At 37.2% G+C, this 15,925-nt stretch overlaps 2 protein-coding genes across 7 annotated transcripts in view; one reads left to right on the top strand and one right to left on the bottom strand.

Annotated features, from left to right (window-relative positions):
* Window positions 1–11,598, top strand: part of DCP2 (decapping mRNA 2) — a 34,978-nt gene extending 23,380 nt beyond the window's left edge. For both annotated transcript variants that reach the window (XM_063321365.1, XM_063321366.1), the window contains exons 6-11: window positions 1,194–1,306; window positions 1,410–1,517; window positions 2,276–2,399; window positions 2,968–3,075; window positions 4,811–4,862; window positions 5,578–11,598. In XM_063321365.1, the coding sequence (XP_063177435.1) occupies window positions 1,194–1,306; window positions 1,410–1,517; window positions 2,276–2,399; window positions 2,968–3,075; window positions 4,811–4,862; window positions 5,578–5,741 (669 nt within the window). In that variant the 3' untranslated portion in view covers window positions 5,742–11,598. The remainder of the gene's footprint in view (window positions 1–1,193; window positions 1,307–1,409; window positions 1,518–2,275; window positions 2,400–2,967; window positions 3,076–4,810; window positions 4,863–5,577) is intronic.
* Window positions 11,599–11,996: 398 nt separating this feature from the next.
* The window catches only part of MCC (MCC regulator of WNT signaling pathway), a 207,173-nt gene continuing 203,244 nt past the window's right edge, over window positions 11,997–15,925 (bottom strand). For 2 of the 5 annotated variants that reach the window (XM_063321361.1, XM_063321362.1), the window contains one exon: window positions 11,998–15,395. In XM_063321361.1, the coding sequence (XP_063177431.1) occupies window positions 15,215–15,395 (181 nt within the window). In that variant the 3' untranslated portion in view covers window positions 11,998–15,214. Of the gene's footprint in view, window positions 15,396–15,925 lie in introns of all 5 variants that reach the window. The other 3 variants (XM_063321360.1, XM_063321363.1, XM_063321364.1) reach the window with 3 other exon arrangements.

Raw genomic sequence — 15,925 nt, 5'->3', positions numbered from 1 at the left:
GACACCTCCTGCTAGACCAGGCTGCTCAAAGCCCCATCCAGCCTGGCCTTGAACACGTCCACGGTTTGTATACCATTAGGCTTTTAAAAGGTATTGTGAAAGGGAGAAGCAAAGACTCGGGTAGTAGACTTGTTGGAAACTTTGTTCCTGATAACCCATAATTTTTGAAGTTTGAATACCATTCTTGTATTACAATTCAGTTTAAAACAGCTATCCCTGTATTTTCATGCAGATGGTGCCACTGAGCCGGGCTCTGGCTTTCTAAATAGGAAAAGGTACTTTAGTTGACTAGACAGGAGTCTCTTAATTTCTTGCATTAGAGACCTGTTTTTCAAAATATGAAGTTAAAGATGATGAACTCTGAGTGTTTTTAAAATGTGCAGTAAATATCCCCCTTTGTATAACAGTGACCATCTGTGTGGGAATCATAAAGGGTTCTTACAGATTTTTGTCTCCCTGCTGAAACACTGTCTTCATCTGATCTAATACAACCAGGCATGCCATTTTTGTATTCCCTGTAGAATTATATTGAAAACCTGTACAGTTTGTAACTTCTTCCGATAATATGCGTCTTATTTGAACCTGGGGTTTTGGGGCAATAGAAAAGCTCATGTGGGTTCTTTTATACTGCCTATGTTCATAATTCCTGATTTCATTCCCATTCTGCAAAGTATACAGTTTACAGTTAAAACTATAATGTATAAATTATAACACAAATCCTATCCTTTACCCATGTTTTTTTCTTTGTAACGAAACCTGAAATTTACTCTGCAACTTAATCCCCTTCTTTCTGATAATTTTTGAACTAATATTGGTGGTCTGCTTTTGAAGGTGTTTCAAACAAAAATAGTAAGAATAGCAGCAGCTTTGAAAATTTTTTTAAAGACTCTACCTTTACTTATGGCATTCAGTGTGCAGTGGTTTGGTTGGTTGGTTTTTGAAACCCTAAAATACCTTTCATATTTTAGGTGCCGTATCTTGTAATGAGTATGTGCTGTACCATCTCTTACTCTGTAGTTGCAGTCAGAAGAATGACCCCATTGTTAAATAACCTTTTGTGAAAAACCCTGTTGTGGTCTGTTAATTGAAGTCTTCCCTTATAATTTTTTAATTAAGGGAAAGAATTGTGGTTTATACACATTTTGTAAGGCTACAGTAGTGGGTATTTTGATTTTTATTTCTTGTTTTTCTAGAATATTGAGTGGTTTTCCATCGACAAATTACCATGCCACAGAAATGACATGACCCCGAAGTCCAAGCTGGGTTTGGCACCTAACAAATTTTTTATGGCAATTCCCTTCATCAGGTATGTTTGACTAGGTATGCTACACCAGTGACTTTCAGACAACTCTAATTTCTTTAGATTTGTTTTAGTAAGTAGATCTTGTTGCACTTCTCCGTGCTCACAGGCCATTGAGGGAATGGATTTCCCGAAGGAATGGAGATTCCACAGATAGTGACAATGGGTGTTCATCTACGGGGAGCACATCCTCTAAGCCCAACTTGGAAAAAGCTAGGTAAGAACCAGGTCAGTTTAACACCTCTATATCCTTTCTATAAAACACTGGTCATACAATGCTGCTTGTCCTTTCTCTTTCTCCAAGTATTTGTGTTGCAGTAATAGAATGGATTAATAAAAAAAAAAAGAAAAAGCATGCATATCTCCTAGGACTGTAAATAGGATGAGAAGTTAATTAATGTCATGATACACTCTTTTTTGGTAAATTCTCACATGTCAGAAGTGACATAATTTCATGAGTTCTTTCTATGAGAATCCAAAAAACAGAAGCTAAAACAAGCAGATAACTTTCAGTCCTTCGAGTTAAATGCTTTTGTAACTTCCACAAAGGAAAAATAGGACTCTCTAAAGTAGGACTGTAAAGCACTATCAGAAGTAGCTAGCTAGATAAAACCTGTGGGGGTCATTAGGGGAGTAAGTGCTGATGGCTTTTGATTCAGTTGAGCAAGTCAGGTAGAGCAAATTTTAAAACCTGTTCCCAAAGAGAAGGCTATGCTCCAGTAATTTGAGTCAGGTCAGCACCAGCACCACCAACAACAGGACAAATGTTAATATGGACCTGGCCTGCTGTCTATGCAGAACATAGGTTTCCTACCAGCAGGGAAAACAAAGTTGGGTGAATGCAGTTTCCATACTAAGTTTCTTAAGCTTGTCTTCCAGGTTGTTCTTAAAAAGCAGAAAATTCTTTCATATTCCTCTGCTGCTATCAATAGGTTTGAAGTTGTGTTGTAAACTCTGTGTGTTTTCCTGTACTAGATCCAAACTTCGCTGTAGTCAGCAGGTGTTTACAGATGGCTCTTCAGGAGAGCAGTGTGTGAAGTCAAAACAGCCACAGAAGCCATATAATCATCCTGAGATGTCTGAAGCTTTGAAAATAAAGGTAAGCAAACATATGCATCTAGGCTATACAAAACAGATGACTTTGTTCATAAGGATTCCTCTCTGGCATGAAAATATTGAATTATCACCATTACATGCAAAAAAAAAAAAAAAAAAAACCAAACCATGGGAAAAAAAGAATAAAATCTTGGGGATTCTCAGATTTATCTGGCGTTAGAGGTGGTGGGTATCAGGTGGTAGTTGTGTTGTTTCAGGCATAGATAGCAATTACTAATCAACGTTTTGGTGTCCTCTGTGTACCATTTTGAAAAATTTTGGGTACCACTAGTATATATGCATCAGTGTATGGGAACTCCCTGAACTGAATTTGTTGTGTAATACAGTGTATATAATAGTGCAGGAGAGACTGAGTAACAGCTGATTGCTGTTTGTAACTTGAGTGTATGTTTGGTTAATTTCAGTGTGCTTGAGTTTGTCTACAAAAGATTTCCTTTACATGTTTTGAGGTTATTTGGAAGAAAGTTTTAACTAATAAGTTGGAAGTGTCAGTGCAGTGATGTTCAGTGCTGCCATTTAAACTCTTTACTACGTTTTGGACTTAATGGCAGAGTCAGAGCTTGAGAAGCAATGGCAGAAAGCAGCATCAAGACACTTCCACCCAAAAGAAGCGAACAAACGGAGTCCACAGTCAACCATTTAAGCAAAACCATACCTTGGTAAGAAACGTGCAGTGGCTGTCTCATTAACTGGTTCCAATAATGCTTAACAAATGTCCAGGACAATGTCTGATGAAAGAAGGTAGAGCGTGCATCTACCAAAAGTATATTTGATCAGAATATTTGGTACGTATTCGTAAAAATAGGACATTTCTTACTTTTTATGCATATACATCTATAGACAAGAACATTCTACACTTGAAAGTTTTCAGTTTGGAAGTAAGTCTTATTTTAGCAGTTGAAAATTTGTCAGCTGTTTCAGTAGACAATCCCGCACCTTTCCAGGTTCCTGTCAGGTAATAGCCTACTCTAGTGTATCATAGTAAGTCAGTGTAGTACATGTCTTATTTATTCATGTATGATATATTATTGTAAGAATGGAGTTTTGTTATGCAGTGATTAGATACAAAGTGGTAATGCATATGCTTATTATTTCCCTTCTTTCTAGCAAAAATGTTGAGATGCAGACTTGACTTGCACACCAGAATTTCATATAATTTTTTAATCATACAGTAAAACTACAGCAGCTTGTAAATTCCAATATGACATTTTTGATTTGTTACTTTTTTTTCTTGCAGTAAGTAATTGTCTTTGTGCCCATAGTTCTGCTGGCTGGGAGAAGGCTTACTGAGATCTCTCTCTTTTTTTAATATAATGTCTTTTTGATCCCTCCCCTCCTGTTCTTCGTGGCTCTCTAATTCTACTTTGCTGGCTCTTGTGCAGCAGTGAGCTCCAGTTCTCCATGCAGCTCAGCTGGCTTGTCCAGGCTGTAGTTTTTTCTTGTTTACTGGCTGTAAGATAGATTCTTCCTGTTCTGCCTTGTGGTTTTTACCTTCCCTCCGTTTTTCATGTAAAAGTGCAGAAACCATAAATTCTTGTCCTGTAAAATTCTCACTGTAGCAAGAAATGGTTAGTTGCACTTGGGTCTGGGAGTAGAAGAATGAAAAGTCAAAGAACTGACTGCCCAGAAATTTGGCTGTATAGAAAAAACTGTAACAGGAACCTGTAGGATCTTGATGGAAACAAGTGGAACTGTTAATACTCCACAGTTACTTCGTAGGCTCTTTACAGATTTTGAAAAATACTTCTGTGGTGTTTCATTTGCATTTTCATGATTGAGAGTCTTTTGAAGTTTAAATATTTAATGTCCCAGTGATGATTTTCTAATACAATTTGTAGACCAGGGAACTCTTAATTCACACAGGCTGCAAAGGACCATACTTTTCTCCGTATTTGTGTACTGACAGCAGCACACCTGGGGCTAAAACTTAACTCTTCCCTGGCGAGTTCTAAGTTTGTGTCTCTAATACACACTAATTTAATTGGCAGTAGAAGCATGTTTGCAAATACATTCCCCATGCTTTTTGGAACAAGTCAATTGAAGAATGGGCTTATGCATGTGCAACTTTCATTCCACACCATTGTATGCAAGACCTTTCCAGCTTAAAACATTTAGAAAGCACTCAAAATTTTTCCCTAAAAGCCTGCATTTTAAAAATGGTTTGTTAACTGTTAAAAGGTTGCATGCTTCTGAAAGACTTCTGGACTTGAAGGACACTTACTAGATAAAGTAACACGACAGAACTTATGCTGTGTTATAGGTAAAAATAATCAGGAGGTCTGTCAAAGCAAATATAACCAGCATACCTTTTAGCTGATGCTTAAGCAATAACCCTAAGAAACAGAATGCCATTTCTTTATGAAGTGTGTAACATATGATCATTCTCTTAACCAGAAATGTGAAAAAAAGCTTAATGTGAGAAGACTTCAAGAAAACTTTGAAACAGGCAAGTGCAGTCTGAATTTTCATCCATTGTTATGCGTTACAGGTGGAAGGCACCTGAATAATGATGACTGAGGATTTTTCCTCGTATGCTAATCTACCAAATGTTATAAAGCCATGTTTTTCTAAGGCAGTCTCAGTTTTGTGGGTGTTTTTTTGTTTTTTTTTTACTTGGTTAACTTCATGTGCTGCTTAATTTTGGTTTTGCAGTTCTTCTCCTTAATTGTTAAGACAGTCAGATTATACCTGGTGGTTGAGGAAAAAGTAACTGAAAGCTGGTTTAGGAAAATAGCATCCGAGTCAACACAATGCTGGTTATTGAGTGTTGGTTTAAAGCTTTCTTTCCTGTTAGTAATAAGCTGCAGTTGATATTGGACTACTCTGGAGTGCGTACACAGTTCTTTACTTACTGCTCAGAAAATAGGGCCATATTTCTTTCCTCTTTATTAAGAGATGACTTACAAAACAGGACCTGTGGATAAAACTGGCTATTGAAAGTGTCCCCAGACTGCCATGACTTAAGATTTGTTCTAGCCACTAGACGACTTGTAAATACGGCTGTTTGAGTTCCCTTCTTCGGTTTATGACCAGACATACAGATTTTGTCATAAATATTAAATGAATATACATTTGAGGTATGACTTTGTGCTGTTATTGGTACTCTTATTGATAACTATCTGTTTAAAATTTGTTTCATGCTTTTTTTTCTCTTTAAGCAGATGCAGCATATGAGATGTGTTGCTCCAGTGAAGACCCACTGCCAGAACATGTAGAGGGACATTCTGTGGCATGCAATGGCCATTACAAATTTGCTTTCTCATCAAGAGCTTTCTTGAGTTTCAAGTTTGACCATGATGCCATAATGAAAAGTTTTGACCTCTGACAGCAAAATTATTAGGAGCAAAAATCAGACTTGCCTGTTGCAATTGAGGGGGTTTCTTATCCAGCCTTACTCTTTCTCAGGACTTTTTTGTTTTATTTTGTTTGTTTGTTTTTTAAATGCAATGCAGGGACTGACTGACAGTTTGGAAGGGTTTGTTCTCTTTGCAGTATGGGAGTGGCATAGTCAAGTGTTGCACTTTAAATGCAGTATAGCCTTTGTCCACAAAAGTACAAAGTACCTTTCCAGTGTTCAGTTCACTCGTTCCTAGCTGTGCGTTAGAGGGCATTCTCTTATCTTTGGTTGTTTGTTTTTTTTTTTTTAACTTGCTGTGTGTTTTATAGAATGTCATTGACTTTTAACTGTTGGCGTATACCAGCTTGCTAAACTTTTTACTGCTCTGATGTAAATTATTGGATTTGTTAGTCATTATTGTGTAGTACATTGCAATATTATGGCAGTGGCAATGAAACTGATTCTCAGAGGACTCCTCTGTCTTAGTGATTTTGAAACCAAGTTGCACATTTCGAACAGCCTCAGCCTGTCATCCTTTCTCTGTCCTGGTTGCTTGCCCAAAGTACCTTCCCTCCTTCACACTGATAATTTCTGTTGGCTGGCTATCAGTAGAACTTGGAGTCAAATCTATAGCATGTTGACTTCTTGTACCTACTCTGCCTCTGTCTTCAGTAAGGATACATAAACTGGGTAGAACTTACCCATTCAAAGTGTCTAGCTTCAACTCTTATGCATTGTCCCCAGCTGGGTAAGAAGGAGTTGCAAAGTTTTGTGTCAGCCCAGTTGCAGCTGCTTTCAAAAAAGAAAAGCTTAAACTTTGTTTGTGAGAGGTTACTTGTATAGAATTTATACTGAATGTAAATAAGCCTCTGTAGATCTTGCTGAGGAGGAAGGCAGGTGCATGGATAATAGAGTCATTGTGTGACACTAAACGGCTTAATCGGGCTTGCAATAACTATTCTAAGGGTGTCCAGTATTGTATTCTGTGCTGTTGTTCTCAGATCTCTTGTGTAGTGTATGCTCTGTATATATCCAGTAGTATTGAATTGCACTTGCAGTTAGCATTTAAATAATGTAGCCTCAGTCGTTTTCAGCTACAACACTTTCTTAGTGAAAATATCAAAGATGGGCGGGGGGGGACACACACACCAAAAAACTAGTAAGAGTTGAGGTGACAAACTGTTAAATCACCCTCATGATTAAAGTTAAGGGGTTCTGAACATGTGCTTTGCAATTGAGAGAAATGCACTGAAATAATTTGTCATAGCAGCTTGTGGTAGCAAGCATATTGTCCCAGATTTAAAAATAGACTTTTCTCTAAAATAAAGGTAATTGGTAACTTCATAGGTTGAATGAACTACGCCCTTTTCTCATCACAGTGTATGCTCATGCACTGAGTCTTTATGCAACTCATGTGTCATCCAAAACCAAAATCCTGGTCTTCCTTCAACCACCCTACTTCATCTACCCTACCTGATCTGTTACCTAGTGCTTTTCCTCAGAAGTAGTTTTAGAACTATCTCCTGGTTTATTTACCTGCCTGGCACCAGGTGATTTGTGGTTCTAATGCTGTAATAATCTTGGTGATAGGAATGCTGGACTTCTGCATCAGTCAACAAGAGAAGATGACTGCAGCATTTCCTCCTTCTGGAAGACAAGAGTCCTGAGGGCCTTGTCCTTCAAGACCAAATTGTGAAATAGCTCAATCTAGCTTTGTCTCACTTTGTTGGTTTTTTTTGTTTTTTTTTGTTTTTTTTTTTTAAAAAAAGTATACAAAGGCCATTCAAAACAATACATGTTGAAGAACAGTAATTGAGAAGGTGGGATAATGCTGGAGGAGGTTATGTTATTCAGCTTCAGGTGATAACTAATCTTTAGTTACTTCTTTAGTGCAAGTAGTTGATTTCCCAGCAAAAGTGCCTTTACTCATGGTGAGGCAGAAGTTTGTATTCATATCCTGAGGCTGCTGCTGCCTGTGGAGTTAACAGGACTCTCCTAAGGCATGATTAAGTATCAGGCTGTGGAAATCTTTAATAAGTTGATTTTTCAGATAAATTACAGTTATATTTCAGCTAGTTCTTTGTGAAATAAGGGGGATAATGATGAAGCAGTGAACTTGGAGCTTCTGCCAACTGTTTGGGAAATCATGTCCTAGGCAGAGGGAAATCTTTAGGATGAAGCAAGTGTGTCCTATGAATAGGAGTTGCTTGCTGCCCTCTGTACTCACTGGGTCATTTTTTTCTTCTTAGTGAATGGTTGGTCTTAGGAGAAATGAGTTGCTTCATTAAGCAACCCAAAGTGGGGCTTATACATATGTCATGATTTTAGTAAATCTAGCCTTAATGTGAGTTGCAAATAAATGTGATAAATATGCAATAACTTACTTATTTGTATAAGGGTACTGTTTCTTGTAGTAGCGTTGCTTTCTGCTTTCTCAGTTAAGGTTTCTAAAACAATGTAAGTGTGGTGGCATGTGATCTACCTTATGGGTTCTGTCATGCCATGCACTGTGAACATTTTTAATTGTTTACTATTGTTTATGTTCTTATTTCACCATCCTTTTATAATTAAGTATATTTTTAAGTTTAGAAGTACAGTTTACATTATGTTCTGTAAAACAGTGAAGAAATAACAAGTGAGATATAGATTTTAGTTCTCTGAGGTTTCATTTTGTCGGAGCTAGACACAAAGAAACAAGTAACTGCATGTCAGAATTGAGAGCTGGTGTCAAGATACTTGAAAAAAAAACATGGCTCAATTTGAGAATGCTTGCTTGTAAGGGGTTAATCACATTATGAACGGTCATTCATTGTTCTTGAAATTAAAGAACTTGTGGAATAAACAAACATTTAACAAAAAAAACTACAAATGCGTGGGTGCTGGGAATCTAGTACTAGTTTGCAGTTTCTAGTACGACACAAACTCCCTGCTTTAGTGTGAGATTTTAGCAGCATCTCTGCTTCACAGAATGCTCTAAACGTTGAACTCAGACTGAAGAGTGATCTGCCTAATTGAACGACATATGTCCTGTGCTGAAATCCTGTTAACTTCAGCTCCTCAATGTACCTGCATGTGTTTGAAAGTAGCTGTGTCTTACATAGTTTGAAGTCTGGAAGCAGTGGTACTGGGAAGAAGAGGGGAAATAGCTTTATTTATTGCACAATCAAAGTATTTTTTTAATACAATATAAATTCTTTAGACCAAACTTGCATAAATAGTTTCTAATAAAATGTTGGGCCTAGTCACTGTTCCAGGCTTCTGTGCTGTGCTCCAGCCTTCCTGATTTAATTCGGTGATTTGAGAACAATTCTTGCTGTGTTTTTCCTTCACTTAGCTGTGGCTGTTATAAACGTAACAGTTCCTTTCAAAAACAAGGCAGGCTTTGGGTCTGGCTGTTCCTAACAGACTTGCTCTCAGATTGTAATTTCAGATACAAAATTATTTTTTCCAACTTTTAGTTACTGTAGTAGAGTTGCTTTTGTTGGTTTGCAGTTTATTGTCATTCTGGTGTGAAGAGCAAGAGTCTACAGTAAGAATCCAAGCTCTAATATCCTGTGGTGCAAGACAGCACTGCTGCTCCATAGGTGACTGGCTGTCCAGTTGTTGGGTCAGTGGGCTGTTTAATCCTCAGATACCTGTTTTTATATAAGTTCTGAGCAACAGAGGTTTTTTTCAGAGGTAAAGTCAGGTGCCTTCATCTTTTAAATTAGGAGGCTATACTCTATAAATGTGTTCCGAAGCTCAAAATTATTGAGAACTGATAGAATAGCCTCTCTTGTTGATTTAAAATCTGTTTATTTACAGAAAATAAGTCATGCACTGTAAATGTTAAATAATCTGGTGCTTATACATGACATCATTCTTTCAGATTGCTTTTGTTATTACAATATTTCAGTTTTTGAAGCAACCAAAATGATTTAAGATACGGTAAATTTCTACAAGCTAACTGAAGGTGCTTTTACAGAAAATTAGGCTTGGAAATGTCACTACTCTTGCATAATAGGTTTTTGTTCTTATGCATTTATAGCAATAGTGTAGTTCGAGAATGAAAGTAGGCTAAATGCTAGTATTTGCACTGTTCTTAATCCTGTACATAAGCACTGATCGATGCAGTAGGATTTTTGCTGTGTGTGCATTTCACTGTTTCAAGTAGATTGTGAACTTAAAAGGAAGACAACATACGTAGCAATTATGTTTGCCATATTCAAGATCATGCAAGAGGAAGTATTCTGGATTAGTAGTAGTACACTAAAATTAAATGCTTGGATTTTAACTTGTCTTTTCATTGAAAATGTTAGGTTAAGCTAGACTTGTAGATTCAGCTTTACAGCAGCCCTTCTCTTTAACTTGTTCTCAGCTCTGGGATACTTCTGGGAAGGAAGTAAAAGTGTCTTCAGTTCCTCCTTCAATACTTGCAGGAGAAAAGAAGGCTTGCTTTTAAGTAATTATCAAAATTTCACAGGGTACAGAATGTTTAAATTGGAATAGGTCCACTATGAAATTTACTGAAAACACTATTTTGCCAGTGCTAATCACTTCTATTGTTGATCAAGAGAAATAGCTTCTAGTTTTCATTATGGGTTACAGTTCAGTGCCTTTAAGAAAATGATTACAGCTCATGCAGCGTTAATCACTTTAAAACAAGGCATTCATAGCTTTTTAAGAATATAGATCCTGCAAACTCAATTCTCTACAACACGCTTCGCACTGTGAGAAAAACTTTGCAAATTTTTTAAAGCATGTTTGAGCAAAATTGCTGAACTAAGGAGATGAACCACTTGTATCTTAGTGGTTGGGTATATATTTTTGTTATGCAGGAAAAGTATGCAAAACTGCATGATTAAGAGCTCTCAGCAAATACTTCTCAAGCCTATACTTAAAACAGGATACTTAAGTAACTTTACTATGTCTGCATGGCACTGCAGTATGTGGAAGCTGCTCTTCAGCCCTGAGGAGCATTTAGCTGGGTTTGCAAGGCACTTTAACATTAGAAAGCAAAACGGACTCCCCATAAGAAGGTGGGGTTTTGTTCATTAATTTTGGCATAATGCTAGATTGCTGGATGTGTTCCAGGACCCAGGCTGACTCAAGTATTTCTGCCCAAAGATAACACTTTTCTGTGCAGCATTGCATGCCTCACAGAAAATAGGGAGCCAGTGTTCTATTATATGGCTCATTGCATGAAGGGTTATGTCTTCCTCCTGTTTGTTTAAAGCTTAAGAACTTGATCTGTTTTCTTCACTGGTATGTAAGTGGCATATCGGTGCTATTTAAGTAGAAAGTACGTACAGCTAATAGGGTTAAAACCATGTAAAGTTACAGATTTTATTCAATTTCCATTATGTTATCTTGAAGAAAGTTTGCATTAGTCAACTCATCAATTTTAGTAAATAAAATCTGTAACTACCTGTAACATCCGTTGTACTGATAGTTGTGATTTTATTTATTATTCACCGATTCAGAAACTGAAGCACACCATTTAAGAGGCTAAGACTAAACCGACATTTTCTTCTATACTGTAATTTTTCTCTGCAAAATTAAATGACTTTATACATAAACTTACTGAAGTACTGAAGTATGAATATAAGCATTGCTGATCAGTGTGAACTGTAAAGCCTGTGCTGCTGGTACAGGCTATTCTTTCATTGTAGAATGTTTAAATGTTGCCTTAAGCCATTCAGTAGCACTGATTATATATAGTGTCAGGAAAAGAAGTATTATTTAGAGTCAGTTTTAAAGGTGGACAAGGGGTGCATCGAACACAATCGAAAGCAAAAAAAACCACACCTTTTTAAAAGGTTATTAGATGTACTGGAGAAAGGAAGTATGTGAACTGCAATCAGTGCTTTTAAACAATTTATGAAATAGTGATTATTATTTTTTTCGTCCATATAACTTGTTATTAAAAAGAACTGGATGTGTGGAGACAGTTTCACATGTGCCCTTCCATTTCTGTAAAGTGTTCACTGAAGCTGTAGAGGGTTTGTGGCAAGTAGTAATGTTCTTGAGCGCAGCTAAAACCTGTGATCAGATGCCTGATGAATTCTTACAACTTTGTCAGGAAGGTTCCCATAATAAGAATGTGAAGTGTCATACCATCTTAATAACTTATCTTGGAGAAGGTCTTTGTGGTACCAGTAAGCAGACCCATTCAACAATAAGATGACAAGGTATGGTAAAGCAACCCCCGAGGCAAAGAAACAGCATTAGAAATTTATTCAGAATATAAGAACATTTGTAAAATAAGTATTATAAATGTCTCTGTATAAATAAATGCAGTTTTTACAATTCTATTATCAAATAAACACAAAATAGCTATTTTACAGCAGCTAGGAAACTAAGAAGCAGCAACACATTTAAAGCTAAGTCAGTAAGGTGAAAAGTTTCTAAAATTACAATGTATGGTACAGTATTAAAGGAGGAGAAAATCCTAATAAAGCTAGTAGAACAATACTGACATTAATGCAAACTTACTCACATGTGCTTTGCAATAGCTAAGAGTACATTCAAGCTGGTGAAGATTTATGCATTTAATTAGAAAAAAAGTACTTTTTTTCTGAACACATTGTGAAGTACAAGGTTTTCATGCACTCTTGCGACTTAGAAAATCAAAAGAACACCCTAAGATTAATCTATGAGTGAAAAACTTAGGCTCTGTTGGCAAGAACCACCTATTTTTCTTGCTTTGCAAATGTATTATTTCTGCAACAAGTGTTAAGTGAGTTAGGCTGCTGTGACTCAAGGTGATTGCATGCTGGTCTGTAGGCTGGTGTGCTGGTATTTGGAACAGTTGCATAAAAGTAATTAGTTTTTTGTCATTTATTCTCAGGGTCGATGCCATTTTAAGAGGTACACTGGAGCTGCAGCTAATCATTAATATTAAAACAGTTTTCACAATAACAGTAAACCTTTCACCACTTCCCTATTGGCCTTTTGCAGTATGCCAACAAATGAAGCAGTAGCTGCTCGCTTAGGCAAAATAACTGGTGGTCTGGCAAACTATAGCTACTGCTGAGGCTGTATCACAACAGTCTTGCTTTTTTTGTCTGTAAGCAAGCCCTATGGGAAGAAAGGGGCAGTGGCTTACATTTACTGTTGATTTACAATTTATTATATTATGCTTTTAGAGCATAGCTGGCAGAGAAGATATGCACTAAACGTAGGCCTGAAAAAGACACTGAGGAACACTGCAGCTTTTTATGCCTTTAAACCCAGATGCATGAATTTGTATCTTTCCTTTACCGACAGGTTTCAATTCAAATGCTTTAAGCTTCGTTATATTATGTTTAACATCATCTCTAGCAACCACGAAACAGAAAAAATTGAGCCTAAGAGGAAATACAGTGCAGCAGTGGTTTTTAGTCACCTTAAGTCAAAGGTATTTCACATGGACCGTTTAAGATGACCTCAAGTTACATGGGTGTTTTGGACGCAAGAAGACAAAACTGTAACTGCATTCTTGCCACAGTACACAGTGGATAATTTTCTATGTGTTTCTTCAGAAACAAGTGTGATCAGCGACCACTGAAGTTTATGGCAAAAACCCACATTCCTGTTGGTGAGAAATTTGTTGGCCAAGAAGGAAAACACAGTAGATAGATACTTAGCAGAACCATAAAGAAATCAATGTGCTTGCTCCCTCAACAAGCTGGTTTGCAAAAATTTCCATTTGCATTATGAATTCAGAAGTGCAATTATCTTGAGAAAGAGGACTGATCAAAACCAATCCCAGGGCATGGCTACTTACAACTTAATTTTGAAATCAGGATTGTTTTTGCTATTGCAATCAACCGTGTGATATTGGCTTTGTAGTTATGTATCAGACTCCAGAGAAGTAGGAATCACTACTCTAAGAAGAAAACAGCAGCTACAGTAATAAGAGATGTCATGAACACCAACTGCTACAGTTTCAGGTGTAACCAAGACTTAACAATCATGCCATATTCCGAACACAAATTCCCACAGCTATTTTGGCTGCCATGCCTAACCCAAGAGTAGACAAAAACAGTTCGAGTCCTTTAAAAATATTTCCTTAGTACTAGAAATTGGAGAAATAAATGAGAGAAGTTATCATAATTCTAAATACACTAATAAAACTTGAGGTGCAACTCGACATGTAAAGCAAAAAGGAGAGCCAACTCCTGAAATCAGATTCACTCAAAAACAGGTGTAACACCGTAACAGTCTAGCAAAGTTAACGGACTCTAGTTTGGCATGTTAAAGCAAACATGGAAGCTGTTTTATGTACTCAGTCAAAAAGAAGAAAATTCTGAATGAAACAGATGTTACAGCAGACTCCTGTATTTTGCTCCCCAGAGAAATCAACCGGATCCCCATGCTTTGCTTAATAAGCAAAATGTTCATTACCATAATAGGCCAATTACAGTAACATGATGTGACTTAAAGAAGAGAATGTTAGCAGTAACAAAAACTAACCTAAGAAGCTGTATGAAGACTTCACCATTCACATTCTGTTTGTGGCTGTATGTCCATACACCTACACATTTATAGTTTTGTGCCTATTAAATATTAAACAGGTACATTCCTAATAAGTACCTTTTTTGGTCAAAACAAGTATAAAAAGAAGACATTCTACCTCTTGATCACAGAAAGCTGTAATAAGCACTACACATGTGACAAAAATGGCCCAGCTTCTTAAAGAAAACCTTGGTTATAATGTATTAAACAAAAAAAAAAACCAAAGCCAACGGTTTCACAAAATAACTGCAAACACCATGCAATATAAATACCAGGACGTCTCCTATAATTTCTTACCCAACCTTGGCACAGACTATCTGTCTGGCATGGTGACACTAACTGGCTTTAGTCCTCTTACAAACTGTAAGAAATACACCATTATCACCATTTTTCAGAGGTGTAACTGGAGTTTCTTGGTGTTTTTTTTTCCCAAATGAACAGGAGTTTCCCTACCTGGTCTGCACTATGAGCAACAGTACTGCAAGCATGGTGCAAAAAAGCAAGCCTGCCTATCATCTCGCCACTCTGCAGCTGCCCGTTCAGTTGATTTAACCACAGCAGCAAGTCCTGAGGATAAAATATAGAGCTGTGTGCAGAGGGAGCTCAGGAATTGGGAAAACTCTCAAATTCTCTCCAAACTGCCCAAATTAAAACCTCCTAACATGAATTATTTTGCTATGTGACACTGTCACCCATGAGACATACATAAAATGGAAGAGAAGCTGTATGAATATAGACATAATGACACAGACAACATACATAATTATAGCATGATAATTCAGGCACTGCCATTTTACATTATGAAACAGTCCTTAAGGTTAACACTTATATTATCCCCATGGCACCTCTCTGGGATCCCAGAGAAGGTGCTTAAGTGTGTCAGTGTTGACAGTCAGAGCTTTTAACGTTTGAAGCTACCTAAGAGTCAGCCTCCAAAAGACAGACATTTATAATGGCACTAAGCATCTCTGAAAGAGATGCATTTAAAGTGAAGTTTCATTGGTGTGTGGTCTAGAGTTCTCTTCTTCTAGTAAAGCTATTCTTTGCTTGAGCATCCTTACTTGTGTTTCATGTCTCTCCACCATGGCCATCATTTGCGATTCCAGTTTCTTCAGCTTATTTTGATGCTTTTTCTTTGCTTTTTCATAAGCTGCTACCAAGTTGCTGTTAAAAATACAAGGCAATAGAAGGTCATTCAAAAAGTCTTAATCATAGCCGGTGCTACAAAAATCCACCCCAGAACCCCAAAGTCAGATCAATGCTAATCTCCCTATCTTTTTGGGGGGCAAGTACACCCCTTTACCAGTAAACCGATTACTGAAAACACTTTTAAACATGGTTCTAGGAGGCAGCTAGAGGTTGCTGATGACTGTGAGTCAGGATAGCACAACATGTCATGATTTACAAAAACATTCCATGGCCAGAATCTGCTTACAAAATCCAGCACTGATTTTGCATCTTCCATTGAAAGCAGTAACAGTTATATCCAGAGGATGGCATCTTGTACTAATCTGTCAGCTGCTAAGTATCTTCTGTGCCTCCACCTTGACTCAGGGGGAAATCTTGAGATAGGTACTGCTCCTCACCACAAGGGCTTTCAAGTGTAATTTATTAATGAAAACTACATTGTGAGCAACACGCTCCTTGCAGGAAGGGCAGCAACAGTCCACCATATATATTCTCAGTCCATCCAA

The sequence above is a fragment of the Chroicocephalus ridibundus genome, chromosome Z (assembly GCF_963924245.1).
Source record: "Chroicocephalus ridibundus chromosome Z, bChrRid1.1, whole genome shotgun sequence".
NCBI classification, from domain to species: Eukaryota; Metazoa; Chordata; class Aves; order Charadriiformes; family Laridae; genus Chroicocephalus; species Chroicocephalus ridibundus.
Note: the sequence above shows the minus strand (reverse complement) of the source record. Positions and strands in the feature narration are given on the sequence as shown.